General features: G+C 41.9%; 1 protein-coding gene across 2 annotated transcripts in view; it reads right to left on the bottom strand.

The window, feature by feature from the left end:
* RNF157 (ring finger protein 157) overlaps window positions 1-22541 on the bottom strand; it is a 1565029-nt gene that overhangs the window by 316270 nt on the left and 1226218 nt on the right. For both annotated transcript variants that reach the window (XM_044068100.1, XR_006364438.1), the window contains exon 9: window positions 9552-9623. In XM_044068100.1, coding sequence (XP_043924035.1) covers window positions 9552-9623 — 72 coding nt within the window. The remainder of the gene's footprint in view (window positions 1-9551; window positions 9624-22541) is intronic.

Here is a 22541-nt window from a genome sequence, read left to right as displayed (position 1 = left end):
GCCTGAATAAGACAGTTGTCCAGATAAGGATAAATTTGGATGTTTCTCTGCCTGCAAAAAGCAATGGCTGGAGCCAGGCACTTTGTAAAAACTCTGGGAGCAGTTGATAAGCCAAAGGGCAGTGCAGAGAATTGAAAGTGAACTGCCTGCAACTTTCCCTTATTGGGATGTGCAGATAAGCCTCCTTGAGATCCAAATTTGTCAGCCATGAATTCTTGCCCAGCATGGGTAGTAACTGTTGAAGAGTGAGCACCTTGAACTTGGGAATCACCAGAAAAGTGTTTAGAATAGACAGATCCAGAATAGGGTGCCAGGTGCCCCCTTTTTTGGGTACCAGAAAAAGTCTTGAATAAAAACCTAGGCTTGCCTGATTTGCAGGAACTGGCTCTATAGACCCCATGGTCAGTAGAGAAGAAATGTGATTTTCTACCTCTGCTCTGAGAGTTCTGGGTATGTCTGTGTACCCTTTCAGAACAGGGAAGGTGTGAAAATAAAACTTGTAACCTTGGTTTACAATATTCAGCACCCATTTGTAGTCTGTGATGGCAGACCATACCTCTGCGAACCTGGCTAACCTTCCCCACAAAGGAAACCCAGGGCCCGCAGAGGTAGGTACAAGAAGGCCGGAGTCATTGAGAATGCTTGCTTTAGGAAGCTGGCTTAGAACTCCCCGATTTAGCAGAAGAATGCCATTGTTTAGCCATTTGAGGGGCAGGAGCCTGTTCTCTGGAAGATCTGAAACCCTTTGGCCTAGAGTGACTCTGCTTGCCAGGATCAGGGAAAGACCAATTCTTGGAAGGGTAATGCCTACTGAACAGAGAAGGCTGAACCTGAAGGAAATATTTTACAGCTTGCATAGGTTTCGCCTTATCCTCCAACTTCTTCAGTACCTCCTCAGCCTTATTACCAAAAAGATTGTCCTTGTGCAAAGGAACATCCAGCAATTAAGATTTAACAGGTTCAGAAACAGGCTACTCCCTGAGCCAAGCATGCCTTCTAATAACGGAACCAGTGGCTGCTGCTCTGAAGGAAGCCTCCAAAGTGTCAAAACCACAATGTAATGAATGCTTATTAAGTAGAGTGGCAGAATTCAATAAGTCTTGTAAATCTTTGTCCCCAAGCTTAGCCTTAATAGCCCCCCAAAGTATGTTGCTGATACTTAAGCATGTGAAAAAGGCAATTCACCGATCTAATGGCAAGGGTTGCAAAGGTATAGACTTTTTGTACCCCACCTGTCCTTAAAGGAGGCACAGAGATCGCAATTAGGGACGTCATGCTCAAGACCCAAACAAGTTATACAATAGGAATGAAAATCACGGTGTGGAATCTGTTTTCCACAGGCAAGACAGTTATTGACTTTATCTGACATTCGTTAAAGCAAGAAAAGAGGATCCTCAACGGGGTACTTATCTGAAGGCGTCTTCAACTTGGTAGTTGGAAAGCAAAAAGAAGGTAAACGGCCGACAGGCACTAGTGCGAATTGCATCTGCTTTGGGCTCCGCGCCAAGAAAGACTGAGGAAATGGCGTCGGCTGCCTCCCTTTATACCTGACATTCTGAAATCAGTTTTACAACCGATGGCAGCTGTCATATACCAAGGACTCTGGTATTCGGGCCGACTGAGGGCAGATAACCCATATGTTAGGACTGCAACAGTGAAACATGAAGAACATCGTGTTTGTTGGCCATCACTTTTGTTGTTAGTAATGTTGAGACACATTTTCTGGTATAGTAGTAAATGGAGGCCAACCAATAAATGTGAATATTTTAGTGGAGCTGGCAAAACCCGTAAACAAGTTCAACTTAAGGAGCACAACATTAATCTGCCCTCCTGAGTGATGCGTTACTTTTATGCTCCTGTAGTGAAGGCCCAAACTTTGTGCTTGGTAAATGAATGCACCAGTAACAAAGTGATCATGGCACAGATGTTCACAGTGGGCACATTTCTGAAACATGCACTACAGGAAACCACTCCATAGTAGAATGCCACCACACTGGCTAAAGGTATGCTAGCCTTCTTACAACACCATGCAGTTAGCAAGCTAATTATGGTCTTTATGGCAACTACAAAACTTTTCTCCCCAGAAGCAAAGAAAACAGACGGCCTTTGCTGAGTAAGAAGAAATACCACAGGCAATGAACAAGCCAAAAAATAAACCAAAAGATTTATTAGCTTAGCGCCTCAGCTATTCAGCCTTCAGAGAGTAAAAAACCATAGCAAGCATCACAGTGATATACAGATAAAATTAACAAATCACACCCACTGCTGATTGAATTAGTAGCATTAGTAATGTTTATAATGATAGTAATACTTTTCTTTTGGGCATGCTAATATTTTTAGCTCTCACATAGGCAACAATAAAGTGAACTCTAAAGATATTTACTTTGTGACTACTTTTAATGTTATTAGTGACAAAGTTGTGAATACTGTTCACCAGTTTTGGCCTATGTTACTTAGGGATAAGGAATTGAATTTATTGCTGCCTAAAAAATTACAGGTATCTTATAAGAGGGCTAGAAATTTAGGGGATATGGCAGCATATAATCAGTTTGAACTTCCCATTGTGGGACTTGGTACAGAAATTTCAACGCCTAAAGGCACTATACCTTGTAATAAATGCTCTGCATGCAAAAACATGGTTAAATGTTTTAAATATATTAATGGACATTATTTTTCTTCAAGGTGTAATTTTAGTTGAAACACTTGTGGGGTTATATATGCTTTAAAGTGCAGCTGTAATAAGTATTATATTGGTGAAACTAGAAGTTTCAAGGTGCGGTTTCAAGAGCACCCAAGATATAAAAAATGCCAAAATAGACAGCCCTTTAGGTAGTCATTTTTTTTTATTTTCATAGTTCTAACCCTGATCATATTTGTGGTTGTGTTCTGGAAAAAGTTGAGGTATCTCTGGGTGAACTTGCAAGCTTAAATAGTAAGCTCCGTAGAAAAGGAAACGTCATACATTTTGAAATTCAATACTCTGGAACCATTAGGGTTAAATAAAGACTGTGAATGGAAATATGTAATTTAATTCAATCAGCAGTGGGTGTGATTTGTTAATTTTATCTGCATATCTTTGTGATGCTTGCTATGGTTTTTTACTCTTTGAAGGCTGAATAGCCGAGGCGCTAAGCTAATAAATCTTTTGGTTTAATTTTTGGCTTGTTCATTACCTGTGGTATTTCTTCTTCTTTCTTTTACTTTGTGGTATTAGCGTTTGCTGAGTGACCTGATGTAGGCAGAAGTGCAGTAAACAGGAAGCATATGGGGCTTTTGGGGGGTGTACACCTCTGGTTCCCACAGCCTAAAACGTAGCTGGGATATGAATGGGCTGACTTAACAATAGCAGCAGCTCAGAAACCGTCTTTAGCAGAACATGGAGATTCATTAAGAGACAGGCCCAGCCCTATATAGATAAGGTATATTTTTTTGTTCATCACAGCCTTGACCTTGAAGACCCATTCTGATGGAAACAGCAGTCACACAAAGAGGAGGATTTAGGGAACAGTCCATAATTTTGAGAAACAATTCATCAACAGGTACCTGGATGATTTCCTTTTATTACATGCCCATATGACAGTGCGCCAACAAATTCACAAGTTGTGTTGTATATCATGATGAAGAGCAACAGACCTACACAGAGTGGGCCAGCTCTCTCTTTCCAGAAAAAAGTGATCTCAGAACTGGCATATAATAGCAGCAGGGGGTACCAGGGATGTGGACCCCCTAATTAAGGGGTGCATGGGGTTTGCTCCTTGCCTAAAACAGTTTAGTGACAACATTTTCTAGATGTAAATCTGAAAGCACTGGAATCATATATTGTTTTCTCAGCAAGCTGACTTTCTGTGAATTTAGGAAATATCTACAGCTTTCATCACCACAACCTGGTGAGCTAGTGATCAGAAATTTGGTTGAGAAATTACTGACAATACATGGATTTTAAAGGGCAGTAACTTCTAGTCTGCAAAGCCTAACAGTTTGAATAGAAGATGTTATAGTAGTATGATCAGACAGTTAATTTTCTTAGGTGGAGACTGCTTCCTCAATAGAGTCTGGACACGAGGAATTCATTCATTTATTTCACCAGTGCACTGGACCAGACTTCTGCCCCCATCATATTAAATTATTCCAATACAGCCCAACAATTTTACTTTGTTGGTGAAATAATTAAGGCCTAAGTCAAAAACTTTCATACATAACACACCAGACAAACTTTTAAAATGTACACGCCAAGGATGAAGAGGCCAAGATGGAGAACCCTTTTAACTAGGACTTGCAGGAATTCCAAGTGGAAGGCTTTACGGCAGCCTCAGATCAACTGTAAGTCCTTCCTGGGTTGATCTGGTAGTTGAGTAAGACTACTAAACTTTCCACACTAATGGTGGAAGCAGTTGTCTTGCACAATACACTGAAGCCCTCAAAGATCAGACAACAGCTGCCTCTAATGAGGCTACCATAAGGAAATGAGAATGAGCCTCGCTTTTCTTGTGTGGTACTTCACCAGTATGTGAAGGATAGAATGAGGTGATGCTCAGAAAAATAACCTGTACTCAGAAGATATAGCAAATCGGCTGGCCGATAAAAATTCACCTCAAATTGCACCTCCCCATCACCCCAACTCTCCCAGGACCTATCAGGCCCATTAGGATCTTTATTTAACCACAGCGTCTAGACCCAACCCAGTTCAGCTTTGGCAAGTGCAGCCCATGCCTACTATATGTGGTGGACTTCTTTTAGAGTCACTAGGGCCATGGATGAGGGTAAAACAGTGCATAACACCTACAATGACCTGGTCAAGGCATTTGACAATTCCCCACTCAATTATAAATAAACTCACAAAACTGGCCATAAACCTCTATGCCACCAGATGGATAGCTACCTGGCTCATGGACAGGACACATGTGGTTAAATTGAGTGAATCCAGATCCAGAAAGAGGACAGTTACTACTGGTCTGCCACAGGGCACAGTGCTGGGGCCACTCCTGTTTAGAATATACTTCTCTGAAGCCGAGGCTAATGTGGAAGACCTCTGGATGTCAAAGATTGTTGATGAGTGGAAGTTGGAGGCAATCACTGAATCTTCCAGTGATGTAGATATCCTTCAGGAGGGTCTAACTCAGACAAATGATTGGTGCCAGAGCCATGGCCTAAAACTAAATGTGAAAAAAATGCATTATCATACCCTTTGGGACGCCAATACTCCTGCAAATTACAACATTAATAGTACATTCCCTAAGAGACTCAGAGGCAATGATCTAGGTGCACAGACAGATAGCCTGAACTTTGACTATGTGTCCAAGATGGTGAGGAAGTCCTTCTATGTGGCACAGCTTATATGTATGCCATCCAGATCCAAGGACGTTATACTACCACTGTACTCAACCCTCATTAGACCAATAATAGAGTACAATGTGCCTTCTGGCATTTACTAGTCTAGGCACTTACAAGCTGGAGTGACTTCACAAGTTCCACACAAAGGGAAATGCAGGGTGTTAACAACATATGTGATGTTGCACTTGCACTCATCCCACCCCGAGTATATCCTCTTATGCCCTTTCCCACTTTCTTCTCACATCCACAGCTTTCTCAATATTTTCCTTTCTCCACGTTTTCCTTTCAATCTAAACTTTTCTCACTTTAATTCCCTCCTAACTAATCGGTGTTTTGGCACCTCTGTTATGGTACTATTTTACAAAATCTTTCCTATCCTACAGGAATCTCAAAGATTCTAAGCTAGAAACATTATGTTTGTGCAACATGAAATTTGTGTACACTGTTTTTGTACTATCCTACTTAGGTTCTGTACTATACTGAGTTCATAATCAATACTGTAGACTGAATACTGCTGTTTATATTCAAAACAATATATTTGTACTGTCTCTTTTGGAGCTTTTCTCCCCGGGCCTCAGCTGAAAACAGGCTCCTAGCCCAGTGGGACTTTCCTGGTTAACAAATGTAATAAATAAACAAACAAATATGTGGATAGACTAAATGCCCTGTCCTTTTACTCTGTCTCTGACAAACTATTAAGGGGTGACCTGTGCCTAACCTTCAAGGCACTCAGAAATCCAGCCCCGATGGAGTTGCAATAGATCTCCAAGACAAACAGCATGAAGGTCACCCGATCTAGGGATCACAACCCAGTGTGTTTGGACCAAGACAAAATCAAGTCTGCTCCCTATGGCCCAGCAACTCATCCAAAGCAACAGACTGGAAAGAGGAAGGAGGAGAAAAGCCCACCTGAATACAAAACCACCAATCCGGAGGGACTGCAGGATGAGACCAAGAGGAGAAGGAGGAATGAAAGGAACAGTGTGCAACTTCTAGCAGTCAAATTTTCAAAGCAGGACCCTACTGAGTAAAAGAAGGCACCTGTGAATACTTGTACCGTCATAAATCCAACAAGGTAAAAAAGGAAATGGATCTGAACTAGTTTCTCCAACATTATACAAGAAGCCATGTCACAGAGCTCTCTAAGAAAGGGGAAGTTGCTGCTATTGACTATATACAGAGCTATCCTTACAACAAAAAGGCGATGCAACTAGAGTAGAGGAAACTACTTCCAGATGATGACAACTCCAACAGACTGAAAACGCCTAGTGAGTACCAGAGTAAAACACTGGCAACTGTCTATCCAAGCGGCCTCCCATACTAAAGCCAACCCTATAAAAAAGAAAACCTCTAGAAGAGGAGAAAGGAGGAAAGGGAAGGATTTTGTACTGAAATGTCTGTATACCTAAAGAATGCACAAGAATAAATTTGTGGGACTGCCAGATAATGATGTGCCAAAAACATCTACAACTACCAACTTCATTTAAAGCTCAGCCATAGCTGCAGTGCATATGGGGAAAACGTCCGGACTGACTCAGATGACCAGAGACTGGTTGCAACTCAGTTTCTGCAGGGGGTCTGGTAGGGAAGATGGGAGCAAGCAATTGGTACTGCCTTGCCTATCCTGCAGGAAGGAAGATGGCCAGTACCATGGCTGCACTGAAACCAATCAGAGGTTGGATATAACCCAAAGTGCCAGTGATACGCAAGCAATAATACCCAACAGGGTGAGAGTTACTGTGTAAATAACAGTCTACACAGGTATGGAGCACACACCCTGGAGTGTATTACTGCACTTAGAGAATGGGCAACCTGTAAATTGTTTTATTTTTTATTACTATATTACTTTTTATATTTTTGATGTAAAACAGTTCCTCTGCGTAATCTTTCAAACTTGCTGTACTATACATAAATTGTGTTGGAGGAAGTACTTTACATTCAAAATATTAAGTTTTTCAAAGAACTGCCACATTTTTACCTCATTTTTTTGGTCCTTCACTCATAAAATTTCTGGTTTGCTGACAAATCACTGAGGAGTGAAGTCACTAAATAATGACATACATTTGAGTTTCAGACTATTTCCTTCAGAAAATGAATGCTAAAACAAATTTTACTCTAGCAACTTTCTAATTTTATAATGTTAACGTTTAAAATCAGTTACTGTTTTTTGAGCCTTTGTCCCACCCCTCATTTATTTTAGGCTTTATACAAATTTCTTGAGCTATGAAGTTGAGAGGTATGCATACCACTTGATTTTAACTCATACTGCCACTGCTTAATTGATCTCTCTCTCCTCACACACACACACTTCCGCTTTCATGCTTGCAAATGGATACACTCAAATGCGCACAGCAACAAATACACACACAGGGATACACTTTAACGTTTCTTTTAATTGTACACTTGCTAAACAGCAAAAGTGCAGCTTTGCAGGAGTAAAATAGTGGTGGCCATTAACTTCATTATATCAGAGCTCCACAGCAGCCTAATATGGAAGCATAAGAATATTTTACAAATAAGTACATAACACTCACAAAAGGGAACAAATGAAGGCACACGATGCAAAGGCTGAAAAAGATCAGGACCCACCCCAAATTACTGGAGTACAGAAACAGAAGTAGAATCAGCTTCCCTAATCATGACTCATCATTGGAGAGTGCTGTTCTGGAGGGAGTACCTCCCCTGTTATTGTCCTGTCCCTAACTATGCTGCATGCCCTCTGTAAAAACTATATCACACGGTTACATGCTTCTGATGTGTGGTACAGTTTCTCCTACTAAAGCAATGGCATTGTGCATTATTGTGTCCCATGCCCTCTCATATATATATATATATAAGCTGTGCTTATATTCACATCATGCAACTAAAAGCTAATGTATTCTACACAGTCCTTTTCAAGATCTGAATCTCAGGCTGCCATCTTGCTTTGCTACAGGCTCATGGTGATGCTAGAATCCCAGAGACATAGCTTGATTGGTATGCAGAGGAGTGAGTAAATACGGTAACATATCCTCTACAACTAATTGAGGAAATAGCTGCAGGGATCATACACATTCAACCCTTTGGAAATGTGGATGAATCAAACTTTAGAAGACTAGGTTTTTAGGGTCTACTGTTTTCTTCCATGATAAATGACTGCATCAGGCAAAATACCCTTTGGTTTTATGGCAGATCATAACTTTGTTTTTTAAATTTTCAAGTGCACGCACACACATACACACACCCGAACTGCACTTTTTTTTTTTTAAGCCAGTCAGAATTTAATATTAAAATACTGTATACAATACTAAATAACTCAACTCCTTATTATGAAGTCCTGTTAGTCTGGAAGTTTGACTGACTTTGAAACCCATGTCCATCCAATAAAACGTACGTCACCTCAGTGTTTACAGAGTGTAGGTCTTAACTTCAACGTGTGGTGCTGTCAGCAATGCACACTATGAACTTGGACAACAGTGCTCAGGCTATGCAGTCCTTCAGTACAGTAAGACCTCTTGCTCTGTATCCCCCAGAAAACTGGTCAGCAAACAAATACTGAGGAAGTCAGGAGAGTTAGCCTGCAGTAAAATGGTTACAGAAATGATTTACAATACAGGAGAAGAAAGTCACTGCAAGGTGACACTGGCAACATGGCCAGCAGCTAATACTATCAGATCTGCAAGTCAGTGATGCAGTAAGCCTATCAAATGACATACTGAGCCAACCTTTCTGCAGTGCGCACTGAAATTGAGAAATCATGGAGAATTGGGGAGTACAGAATGTAGTGTGATTTGCAGACTGGTATAACTATCTAAAAAATGATTTCGGCAACAAGTGAAAGGTCAAGCACTTCAGAGGAAAACCCAGAACTATTGGGAGATGGATCACACTAGGGTGAGACTTAAGACAATAAACATCTAGTGTTGCTGGAGATGTAGCCAGGACGTTGCCCCTTCTATGCTATCAGAGCTTGCTGAATGGATGATTATGTGCAATGCAGTTGCTTGCAGCAACTCAGGCGTATTCAAAATGCTCCTGTTCTCCATAACATTTTCTTACATATTTCTGAATTTAAGTAGAGGGGATGTGGAATATTACAATAAGTAGTTTGGAAACTCTCACTAAACAAGCATGGTTACAACTTGGAAAGTCTTAAAAATGGAAAACAATGTGCATTTTCTTTACTTTATCTCTGTACAGGGACACCACTGAATAAGAAAGAAAAATATTCGGTTTGTTACCTTGGCTTCCTGGGAACTGAACTTGTTTTCAATACCATAAATTTCTTGCAGTAGATAGCTGACTCCATCAACCTAAGAGAAACAATTTGAAACAAAAGGCTCTTACAAAGGTGTCATAATATACAGAAAAACATTGCATCCCTCTGCATTTGTACTTCATCACAAAGCAATCAAGACCACAGAAAAGGTGTGCATGCACGTACTCGTCTGTGTATTACACACACGCACATAAAGTGCTTCATTTTCATTTATCATGGTAACTTGAGTAAGTTTAGGAGAAAGCAGAACAAATCTTTCACAGGCATATTTAACTAATATATGAACCCTTGAAATAAATGCACTAAATAATGATAGCATCCAAGTACGCATTAAAAACGACCACAGACTGTGAACAAAGCAATGTTTAACAAGGTAAGGATCTTTCAAAATTAAATTGCTTTTAATACAACACTGCTTTGTATATTAACTCCCTAGAAGAGTGAACACCCTTTCATAAATGTGATCACTTGCCTAGAAACTCCCTAGGGAACACCCTTTCATTAATCTGATCCAGGCTGCCTAGTAGTAGATTAACTGCATTAAAATGTAATCCTTTTCATTAACTTCAAACTTTTAACAGTACATAATCCAAATACAGTGACAGCAAAATTTTAAGAGAAAAAGTGGCTATTTTCATGCATTTAAATGTACTGCAGGGCAACTCCTCAGTCAGGATGATGCTAAGGAAGGAAGGCCAATACTGCAGCCAAAACTGTGGCCAGCATTAACCCCGTCATCCTCTAGACTATAGGCCTGAAAGAGTGGAGTGCATACAGAAGTGTGACCATCAATTACTAATGCGGAAGATGTCTTGAATATGCAGAAAATCTTGTTCCACGTACATCTGACCCAAGAAAGGAATACATTAAGGATGTGGGGTTAACAAGGCAAAAGACTTACGGAGTGATGGTGTTAACAGTGGTAAAAAGCAAAAAAAAAACACCCAAAATTCGACCAGCTACAAAAACTTTAATAAATAAATAAAATAAGGAAAAGGTCAAGCACTTTCGTCTATCGTTTAGAGGATTTCTTCAGAGCCCAGAACTGTTAAAACAGCAGCGTTCACTCATTAAATAATGCACAGTATTGTGACCACTTCACATTCATTAAATTTCTTTAAAAAATGTGTAATAAAAACACTTAAACTGTAAAACTGTAACATCCAAAAGGATAAATAAAATCCAAAATCCTTAATTTTTAAAAAAAAATTATAATGAAACATTTACAATCACTATACATTATTGAAAAATATATAAATTGTTTAAATTAATGTCTATGACTTTTAATTTCAAAACAGGTACAACTGAAATATTTTCATTAACTCCTGGGGGCACTGTGGCATTTAAGCTCAACTGCCAACTAAGTTCCCTTCTCTGTAATTTATTCCCCCAGAAACCACCCCATAATGCCTACCAACCACATCAATTATGCCAAAACAGAATCTGTTACATTGAGGACTGAATACCACATATATTTATATAGAATACCACATATATTTATATAGTGTATTATTGAGATTCCTACTTTCGACAGCATAAATATGTTCATAAATACACTTCCAAAGAGGGCTCTCTGTCTTACCTACATAGAATTGACCACATCCTTCACACAGTGATCTATGCCAAACCTCTAGTGGCATAATTCCCTGCCGTTAATTTGATCTTCATAGGTGGGTGGCCGATTGTCAACCATTGCCCTTGTAGAATATATTTACAATATTTACATGCACCACATGGATTGGTACCTCTGTCGTGCAGTTATTAACCAATGTAGGATACTCCACTAATTATTTTAAGTTTTTAATGGTTTTGTATACAAAATTGGGTTTTTCACCTAAGATGTTGGTAAATTCCTTGTTGCTCTTAAACATACCCAATTTTTTCTTTAACAGAAAGCAATGCAAAACCCAATCCACTTAGAAATAGTTTGTTTTGACACAGGCTTGCCCTGAGAACTCAAAGCAAAAGAAACAAACAACTGCTGAGACTGCCTGAACCCTTTAGTTCTGTCCAAATAATAACGAACTGCCTGTGTACATCTAAAGTGTGCAAAATCTTTTCCCCTTTATTTTGGGGATTTGCATAAAAAGTAGGCAAATGAATAGTTTGGTTTAAAGCCACACTAGAAACCACCTTAGGCATAAAGGAAGGATTAGTACGTAATGATACCCTATCCTTATGGAAAATCAAGAAAGGCTCAACCGCCATAAGGGCCTGCAATTCAGAAACCCTTCTTGCAGAGGTAATGGCCAACAAGAAAGCAGTCTTCCATGACAAATATTTCAACTCAGAAGTAGCTGCAGGCTCAAAAGGTTGTAGAGTGAGTTTCTCCAACACAAAATTGAGATCCCAAGCAGGAGTAGGAGCTCTTCGTGGGGGTCTTATATTCTTTGCCCCTCTAAGAAATTGCTTGAACAAAGGATGAGAAAACAATGGTGGGTCGAATCATAGTGAGCCAAATTGCTGCAGCATGAACTTTAATAGAAGAGAAAGACAAACCTTTGTCTAGTAACTCAGTAAGATATTGAAGAGCCACACACAAATTAGGCTCAGAAACATCAAAATCTTTTGCTGCACTCCAAAATAAAAATCTCTTCCATTTGTCTGCGTACACTTTCCTTGTACTAGGCCTTCTAGCTTCCAAAATAACATTCAAAACTTGCTGAGGAAGTGGAGGCCCACTATGGTTCAAAACAGAATATGCCAGGCTGTTAGGTGCAGAGAGTGAAGCTTGACATTGAGCAAATGGCTGTCGTCCTGTGACAACAGGTGTGGAATCGAGGCCAAAGGCCATGGAGGCTTCACCAGACTTCTCAGTAATGGGTACTAGTGCTGTCGAGGCCAATCCGGAGCTATTAAAATCATCCTTGGCTTGTCCTGTCTGACCTTTAGAAGTACCTTTGGGAGGAGAGGCAGAGGTGGAAAGGCATACACATGAAGATTGCTCCAATTGAAAGAAAGAGCATCCACTCTCCAAGCTGTGGGATGAAACCTTTTGTGCAAAACTTTGGCAGCTGATGGTTTAGTGGAGAAGCTTAACAGATCTATGTCTGGAGTTCCCATGACACTGTCAATTTCTTAAATACATGAGGATCCAATTTTCCCCCGTGGGGATCCATAATTCGTCTGCTCAACACATCTGCTAAGGAGTTCTGTGCTCCTGGCAGAAACCTTGCCTGAAGATTGAGCTGTAAACTGAGAGCAGTCTCCCACAAAATCATTGCTTGCCTGCATAGAGGGTAAGAATGCGTTCCCCCTTGCTTGTTGATGTACCACATGACAGTTGTGTTGTCTGTTAGAATCAACACCTGCCCTGGAAGAAGTAATTCCTTGAAAGCTATTAATGCAACTGGACTGCTAACATCTCCTTCATGTTGATATGTAGATGTTGTAGTCTGGCAGGCCACTTGTCTTGTATCCACTTTCCATTTAGATGAGCTCCCCAAGCTTTGTCTGAGGCATCTGTCATTAAAATCTGACTCGCCTCTGGCCGGGTCTCAGAGAGTCCCTTGTTTAGGTGACATTCCTGAGCCCACCACAAAAATTCCTTTTGAATGCAAGGTATTATTTGAATGACAGTGTCCAGATCCTGGCAGTGCTGTGTCCATACATTTTGAGATACCATTGTAGCTTCCTCATATGCAGTTTGGCATTGGGAAGCACCAGAATACAAGATGCCATGAACCCTAAGGCTTGAAGGACTGTCCTTCCAGTCAGCCCGGACTGATGAGATAGTTGATGGAAGTAAAGGGATAGACTCTTTTGTTTGTCCGGGGTTAAAAAGGCCATCTGGGATGCTGTATTCAGTCTCACACCCAGAAAGCACATGTCCTGAGAGGGTACTAGACTGGACTTTATTTCGTTCACAGAATACCCCAGGCATCTTAGCACTGCTATCACATATTCCAAATGATGAAGAAGGTCTTGCCTTCCTTGAGCCAGAATCAGGCAGTCGTCCAAATAAGGATAGATCTGTATTCCTTTTAGCCTGAAGAAAGCTATCACTGGAGCCAGAACTTTCGTGGACACTCTGGGCGCAGTAGATAAGCCAAAGGGCAATGCAGAGAACTGATAGTGAGAAGTCCCAGCTCGAAAACGCAGATACTTCCTGCAACTTAGTCTGATAGGAACATGAAGGTAAGCCTCCTTGAGATCCAAAGTTACCATCCAATGATCTTTGCCCAGCAGAGGTAAAAGCTGCTGCAACGTCAACATTTTGAACTTGGGAATGTCCAGATAAGTGTTGAGGATAGATAAATCCAAAATTGGTCTCCACGTGTTCCCTTCTTTGGTACTAGGAACAGGCGAGAATAAAACTTAGGCCCACTTCTGGCATAGGGACCGGCTGTATGGCCCCTATTTGGAGCAACAGAGAAACTTGCTTGTGAGCCTCTATTCTTTGTTGAGGAGGAACATCTGGCATGCCTTTGAAAGGAGGCAAGGTATGGAAATAAAACCTGTAGCCGTGGTGTATGATATCCAATACCCATCTGTCTTGGGTAATTAAACTCCAATTTTCTTTGAAAAGTGCCAACCTTCCTCCCAAAGGTGCTGCCAGACGAGAAGGCTCTGGCAGCTGAAAAGGTAGGTCATTGGGTCTGTTTACGAAAGGACTGACCCTGCCCTCACCGAAGACTGTGCAGGAGAACTCCTGTTCTAGGCCTGAAAGAGCCCTGAGCTCTGCCCCTACCACGTCTAGATCTACCCCTAGACTGGGAAACATAAGAAGGATACGTCCACCCCTTAGTAGGCCAATTTCTACTAAACTTTGGAGGCTGGACCTGCAAAAAATCTTTAACAGTCTGCATAGACTTAGCCTTGTCTTCCATTTTCTTTAAAACTGCCTCAACAGGAGAGCCAAACAACACGTCAGATTGCAAAGGAGCATCTAAAATCCTTGTTTTAACATGGTCAGACAAATTCTGATCCCTCAGCCAGGCGTGCCTGCGAAGAACTGACCCAGTGGCAGCCACCCTAGACGAGGCCTGTACAGCATCAAAACCACATTGCAAAGAATGCTTACCCACCTGTTCAGAAACATGTACTAAATCTTGCAACTCTTTACAATCAATACCTTCTGCCAGAGCATCAACCTTAGACTTCAATTGTGAAAGGAGATAGTTTTGGTATTTCAACATGTGAAACTGGCAATTCAAAGCCCTCATAGCAAGAGTGGAAGAAGCATAAACTTTCTTTCCCCATCTATCCAAGGCCCTGGCCTCTTTGTCTGCAGGAACCGGATTCTTTACAACAGAAGCCTTAACACCTTTAGGCCCCTGGCTAACAGTTTCTGGGTCTGCCCTAGGACTCTTAAAAAAAACTTATGAGCTTCAGGCACCCTGTAATACCTATCCGGTTTAACAGGAGCAGGAGGCAAAGAATCAGGATTAAGAGAAGCCTCTGTAAAAACATCTTCCACTACATCCAAAACAGGAGGTATAGCCAAAGGCCTATGCTGGGGTAAAAACAAAAATTCCCTAAGCCTTTTCCTGGAATCAGAGAAGTCCTGACCTTCCCACTTAAAATGCTCCCTCATGGAATGAAGAGTTTCTGAAAAAGAAAAATCCTCAGGAGGAGAAGCAGAAGGAGTAGAATCATCCACATCAGAATCAGAATAAGGAGAGTACTCCTGCAAGTCTTCAGCCGAAGACTCTGAAACATCTGAAGCCTGCTCAAAACTCCCTAGTTCAGGCTCCATCCTGGGTCTCTTATCAGGAGGGGGCATAGAACCCCTAATCAAAGTAATCAAATCTTCTGCCATTTTAAGCATATGCTTCTTGGGCACAGTCCCTGAAGAACTAGGGGTAACACCAACTGAAGCTAAACCTGGCCTGCCCCTGGGAGAAGCCTTGGAAACAGAAGGAGAGGGCCTAACCACCCTAGGCAGGGAGGGGAGTATAGTAACCTGAGAAGCCCCATCAGCCTGGCCTGCCTCCTGAGAGGCCACATCCTGCAACAACAAAGTCTCTCCCTGGGAACCCAAAGAAACCTCCGGTGGAACCACCAGCTCCACCGACACCTCTAAAGAACCAACGTCCGTACTGATGGTTCCTCTAGCCTAGGTTTAGCAGCTTTGTACTTGCGCTTCTTGAAGAAGCGGCCGGAGCATCCGACGGCATTTTATAATTGCACCGCTTCCCAAGACTAACCTGGCACAATCTAATCTCCTCTTAATAGTGGGCTTATTGAATCTAGCACAAGAGCGACACCCAACAACGTCGTGCTCAGGCCCTAAACAAGGAATACACAAAGTATGGTAGTCTCTATGCGGTATCTGTTTCCACAAGAAATACAATTATTCACTTTTTCTGACATCCGGTAAACCACTGAGGCAAGAAAAACTAAAATATTCTCAACGGGTACTTAGCCAACTTTGATTCGGTCTGAAACTCCGAAAACGAACAATTTCAGAATGCCAACCGGCACTTGCAACGCTGCTTCTGCATCGGACCATGCGGCAAAAAAGACTGAGGATATGACGTCGGTCATGCGCATTTGTACCCTGACGTCCTGATGTCAGTCAAATGCGCCTTGACCGACGTCAGCCTTATACTTTGATATTCGGGCCGACCGAGGACAGCGGACTACCCCAAGTGTAAGGACTGCAGCAATGTGAGATGAAGAACATCACTTAAACTGTAAAAATGTAACATCCAAAAGGATAAATAAAATCCAAAATCCTTAATTTTTAAAAAAAAATTATAATGAAACATTTACAATCACTATACATTATTGAAAAATATATAAATTGTTTAAATTAATGTCTGACTTTTAATTTCAAAACAGGTACAACTGAAATATTTTCATTAACTCCTGGGGGCACTGTGGCATTTAAGCTCAACTGCCAACTAAGTTCCCTTCTCTGTAATTTATTCCCCCAGAAACCACCCCATAATGCCTACCAACCACATCAATTATGCCAAAACAGAATCTGTTACATTGAGGACTGAATACCACATATATTTATATAGTGTATTATTGAGATTCCTACTTTCGACAGCATAAATATGTTCATACACTTCCAAAGAGGGCTCTCTGTCTTACCTACATAGAATTGACCACATCCTTCACACAGTGATCTATGCCAAACCTCTAGTGGCATAATTCCCTGCCGTTAATTTGATCTTCATAGGTGGGTGGCCGATTGTCAACCATTGCCCTTGTAGAATATATTTACAATATTTACATGCACCACATGGATTGGTACCTCTGTCGTGCAGTTATTAACCAATGTAGGATACTCCACTAATTATTTTAAGTTTTTAATGGTTTTGTATACAAAATTGGGTTTTTCACCTAAGATGTTGGTAAATTCCTTGTTGCTCTTAAACATACCCAAATTTTTCTTTAAAATGTTTCAGATGTCAGAGCCTAAAACACTGTAGTAAATAACCACAGAATTGAAGTCGTACCTGTGAGCCTTGGATTTGCTGTTTGTAATATCGAGTTGTGCACCTAATAAGGGTTTAAACCTAATACTCCATATGAGGGTTACAGCTCACTGTCAACAATGGGGATGTGAGGAATACAGCCCCCCCCCTCGAAAAAAATATAATACTGATTGTGTACCTATCAGAGAGAAATATATACCACCCATTTCCTCAACCATTTTCGGTGTTTTCCTTACAAATATTGTGTGTGTGTAATAACTGGTGGATCCTTCCAAAATGACTGCATATCTTTTTTTCTGTGATGTTCAATAAAAATAATTTAAGAAAAAAAAGAAACTACACATTTGCTATACTGATTAGCAGTTCTCCCTGAGAAAGGTTACTGCACCTTTGTGATGGTGATCTGCATAACAGCATCTTTTCAACAGTCAAGACTCTTGCACCAGTACGGATCCCACCAAATATCCTGCTGTGATGTTCATGCGCCTGTCCTAAACAATGCAATTATACTACCTCAGAAAACAACAGGTATGATTAGTGGCTGCTACCATATCCTACTTAGGTTCATAGGTAGGTACGAGGCTATCTGCCCGAAGGCATTTATAAGCCTAGCCAGAATGTGCTGGCTTTCACCGCCCCCCTTACATTAGTTCCCTGTGCCTCTGTCCAGCAGAGCCACTGAAGTGATCCCCGGGGTAAACTTTCTTTCCCATCCACTCGTCAAGGTTTCTTTTGAAGAGGGTTAGCGAGGAGCTCTATCTAATGTAGATTGGAATCTTGTTCCAAAACATGGGAAGTCTCTGGGACAGGAATCTATCCCTCCAGCACATCCTATTTATTGTTGTGGTGAGGTTTAGATCCCTAGAGCATTTGGCTCAAGGGGATAAGGTTTTCTTTAGGTGGAGCATGTCCATCAATTCTGGGTTGGACATGGCCTTGTATGTCAGGCAAAGATCACCTCTGAGTAGGCAGTATGCAACAGAGTACAGCTGGAGTTTCTTCAGTCGAGCTGCATAGGGCTTCTGATTGAGGCCAGTGATCCTCTTGGTGAGGTACTTCTGTGGTCTTTCCAACTGTTGCAGGTGTCTTGTAAGGTACATCCCAAATGGGGCATTGTACTCTATGATGGGTCTGATGAGTGATGAGTAGAGGGGCACAATGACCTCTTTTGATCTGGATGCGAACCCTTTTGTGATTAGGTGAGCCACGTAGAAGGATTTTCTAACCACTTTGGCAATGTGATTATCAAAGGTGAGATTGCCATCTACTTGGGTCCCCAGATCCCTTATTACGTCTAACGTATTTAGGGGACTACCACCTATGTGGTAGTTTGTGGGTACTTTGTTTTTTTCCAAAGGGGATGACTATGCACTTTTTGGTATTTAGCTTGAGGCCATGATTTCGACACCAGGTATCCGTCTCAGTGAGACCCTTTTGGAGGATGTCTGTGTCAGCTGGAGAGTCAATTATAGTCCCTAGATTGCAGTAGTCTGTGAACTTGATCAGCCATAGTCTTCCTGTGCTTGCCTGTACCTCTGAGGAGTATATGCCAAACAGGAGGGGTCCTAGGACTGAGCCCTGTGGAACGCCACTTGTAACCAGTTTAGAGTTGGACCTAGCTCCTGCAACTTTCTTCATGTGGGTTCTATCAGTCAGCCAGTTGGCAACCCATCTTGTAACATAGGGGTTTATGTTTGGGTTGGTGAGCTTGTCTATAATACCAAAATGGGGAATGGTGTCGTAGGCCTTTGCGAGGTTTAGGTAGGCTGTGTGTACCACGTCTATAGCCTTGGTAACTGTCTCAAAGAGGTCCACCAGGTTTAGGAAACTGTCTCAAAGAGGTCCACTAGGTTTAGGAGGCATGATCTGCCCTTAAAGCCGAACTGGGTAGGGTCCAGTGTTTGTAGGTTCCCAAGGTCTCTGTTAATGAGTTCCATGATGATGTGCTCCATAGCCTTGCAGACCAAGCTAGTCAGGCTTATACAGCAATAGTTCCTGGGGTCTGTTGTGGCTCCACCTTTCTGCAGTGGAATAACCATTGCTGTGCACCACTCTATGGGTATGTAGCCTGTGGAGAGGCTGAGTTTGAACAGTGTGTTTAGGTAAAGGGTTACTTCTTTTTTGAGCTCATGTAGGACGCAGCCTGGGACACCATCCTGTCCCATTGATGCTGTGTTTTTGGCTTTGGAGAGGGCTGTTTTAACCTGAGTGTCTGTGATTTCAGGGACTTTACATTCTTCTGGTATGGTTATGGGCCCTTTTGGGAGGTGAGAGGGAGTTTGCTCTGTTGGCGATATCGGTCGGTTCAGTGTATTTTGTGCCATTCTACACTAACTACGAGCAGATCTGAGCATTGCCACTTAGATTCTTGACATAGCTAAAGAATGCCTTGTGGTTATCTTTGGAGTTCTTGGCAATTTTTCTTTCAAAGCTCGCCTTGGATGATTTTATGAGGGATTGCGGTTTCTTGCTGATACTGTACTGATCAAGAATGTCTTCCCTTCTTGGGATTTTACTCTTCTGTACTAGTTTCCTCCTTCTATTGTACAACTTGTTTATGGCAGAAGTCCATCAGACTGGTTTCCTTTTCTTGGAGGAGTGAGTCTTGGTTGTGCTTGAGATGGCATGACCCATGCATTCTTGTAGGTGCCCGTAGAATGGATTAGTAAAGGATTTTGCAGCTTGGACAGCATTATCCTTCAGCATGGGGGCTTTGAAACTTTCCACCTCGGTCTTAAGTAACATGAAGTTTGCTTTTGAAAAGTTTTTCACGGTGGTTTCCTTGTCCGGGGATGGGGGCGGAATGTGGATATCCAAAGTGATTTATGGTCAGATCTAACCAGTGAGGGGTTGACCTCCGGTGTGGAACACCGGTCGCCCATGTTGGTGATGACCAGGTCCAATATGTTGTCACCTCTGGTGGGAGTGATGACCATTTGAACCAGGGCGTTTGAGTTTATAAATTCTAGGAAATGTTGGGCAAGGGAGTTAGTACTTGAGTAGTTCTCCTAGTTAATGTTTGGGTAATTGAAATCACCCAATATTAGGGTGTTTGGTAGGACCTTTATATTTCCCAGTATTTCCTGAAATGCGGAATGGGAGTCCTGGGACATGGTGGGTGATCTGTAACAAGCTACAATTTGAATTGCAGTTTTGCCCATTGTTAGTTGCACGTGGATGATCTCTAAAGCATCATGCTGTGCCACTAACCTGGAGGTGTGGGTATCCTTGATGAATATGGATACGCCCCTACCTTTTGTATTTCGGTTCGGGTTCTGTGGCTGAAATGTATGGTATGAGTTGTAGCCTGGTAGTGCTGGGATGCTCTCTGGAGCCTTAAACCAGGTTTCTGTTACTGCACATATAGCGATTTTCGCCATACTGAGGACTGCCTCGAGTGCATGCATTTTGAGGTTTAGACTTCTGGTACTGAGTAGCATTACCCTCAGTTTTTTGTTACTTGTGCTACTTATGGCGGTGGGTTTGTCTTTTGAGCCTTGCCTAAAAAAGGCACTATGGGGGTGGCAAGAGCCTTGGCCAGTATTCGAAAGCTTAAGGGTGACAGGTGCAAGCTGTCTCTAGCGAAGCAGCGTGGCTTGTCGAGCATGTCATCCCAGGCGGACAGACACTGGATCCCCTTTAAATGACACCAGAAACTTAGCCAATTGTTGAAATCAAGATTTTTTTCTTTATACCGTGGTGTCATTCTTGGTGAGGGCAGGATGCTACTCAGGTTCAGGGTCATACCGGCCTGGGCTACGTGATCAGAGAGCTCTTCCATGTCTCTTTTCATGTAGTCCAAGGTAGTACAGCTCAGGTTTTTCACACCAACATGGACAATGACAGTCATATTTGTACTTGTTCTGGAGTGACCTGAGTGCATGTGTCATTTGGCGGATCCTGGCACCCGACAGGCAGCTAACAGTAGCCTTCTTCCTTATTCAGCCTAGTGAGTGAGACGTCAGTGTGCCTGACTACAGAGTCATCTATTACTAGTAAGTTGGGTATGTTATTTTGCCTTAAGGGCTGTGATTGCATGGCACACTGGTTTTGTGAAGTATGTGTTTCATGGTATGTGTTGGGGGGTGGAGGTTGCTTGGATGTTTGCTTTGGAGGTCTCTGCTGCGTTTGTGTTGGGGGGTGGAGGTTGCTTGGATGTTTGCTTTGGAGGTCTCTGCTGCTTTTGCAGATTTTTATTTACAGCCTCCAAGTATGTTTTCATGTATTTATGTGTGTTTTTTGCCGGTGCTGGCTTAATGGGTCTATGTGAGACTGGTGGTGTGATGCAAGTTATTTCCCTTCTACTCCTGACTGTCTGATCCAGCCTTGGGTTGAGGGAGCTTAGCCTCCAGTTTGGCTGTATAATTGCATCTCTCACACATATTAGTGTTTGGTGGTAGGAGGAGAGGGTTGTTTGTGTACATGAGGCAGTTTTAACATTGTCTCAAAATGCCCACATTCACCAGTTGGACTGGAGAGTACACCTGAAACTGCCCTTTGGCCATGCCTGGATAGGTACAGTGAACTGTTTTACTGATTGGCTGGTAAGGTCGAATAGAGAGCCTTGTCCTTCTGTACAGTACAGGAGGGTCTAGTGCTAGGGTTTATAAGTGCTTGCTATGAGTTTTGAGCAAATGCCGGGCTGAGAAATGAATGGCTTGAGTGCTTAAGTTGAAAGTTGGTCTAGTTCCAAGGGAAAAATTGAAGAGGAGACTTTGTGGAGCCTGGAATAGTTTTACCCTAGCTAACCGGCACTGCCCAGCGAGCAAAACCGGACAAATGTGGTATTTACAAGCAGGGAAATGAGAGAGATTTTAGCCCAAAATGGCCAATAAACTACTAACTTCTGGGCTGGAACCACTCCTCCAGGGACAGATAGGCTGCTCAAAGCTCCCCTCTCTCACAGATGAACAGAGAAACTTCCTTCTATCCAAGTAAGGTATGGGCAACTTAGAAACTAGTATCACAGCCCTGAATTCAGCACTAACCAGAAAACTGGACTATACTAGCTTAGAAGGGTGGGAAACAAGTACACACACACACACACATATATATATATATATATATATATATATCCCCCCCCCCCCCAGAAAATAAAGCAGATACAATCAAAAAACACTTTAAATACACACAAAGGGTGCTTATTGTTATATACTACAGATCAGAGTTGTAGTCAATGCCCCTAGTAATAAAGTAGGAAGAAACACAAATACAGTAAAAGCAGATGAATGAAGTGCAATTTTTTTATATATATAAAACAGTAAATGAACAAACTGATTTAAACAAGTTACCCAATAAACCAGAAAAAAAGCTCAAAACCGAGCCCTGTTCCAGCAGTCTTCAATCAGACACATTCTAACTGCACACTCCTGCTACTAGGGTGTAGGGGAACCTTCTCCAAAAAAAGATGGCCTGGATCAGTGCTAAAATTATACAATCAAAGCTAGCATCAGCAGGCCTGAATCTGGTCTATGCTACAGCAACAAGGCGCACCTATTTCAGAAAGAAACAGTACAAAGAAGCAGGCACAATATGCCTGTGACCAGAAATTCCCAGCTCAG

Source organism: Protopterus annectens, chromosome 4.part0 (genome assembly GCF_019279795.1).
Source record: "Protopterus annectens isolate FY-2018-M chromosome 4.part0, PAN1.0, whole genome shotgun sequence".
Lineage (NCBI taxonomy): Eukaryota > Metazoa > Chordata > Ceratodontiformes > Protopteridae > Protopterus > Protopterus annectens.
This window is presented reverse-complemented; position numbering and strand designations above follow the sequence as displayed.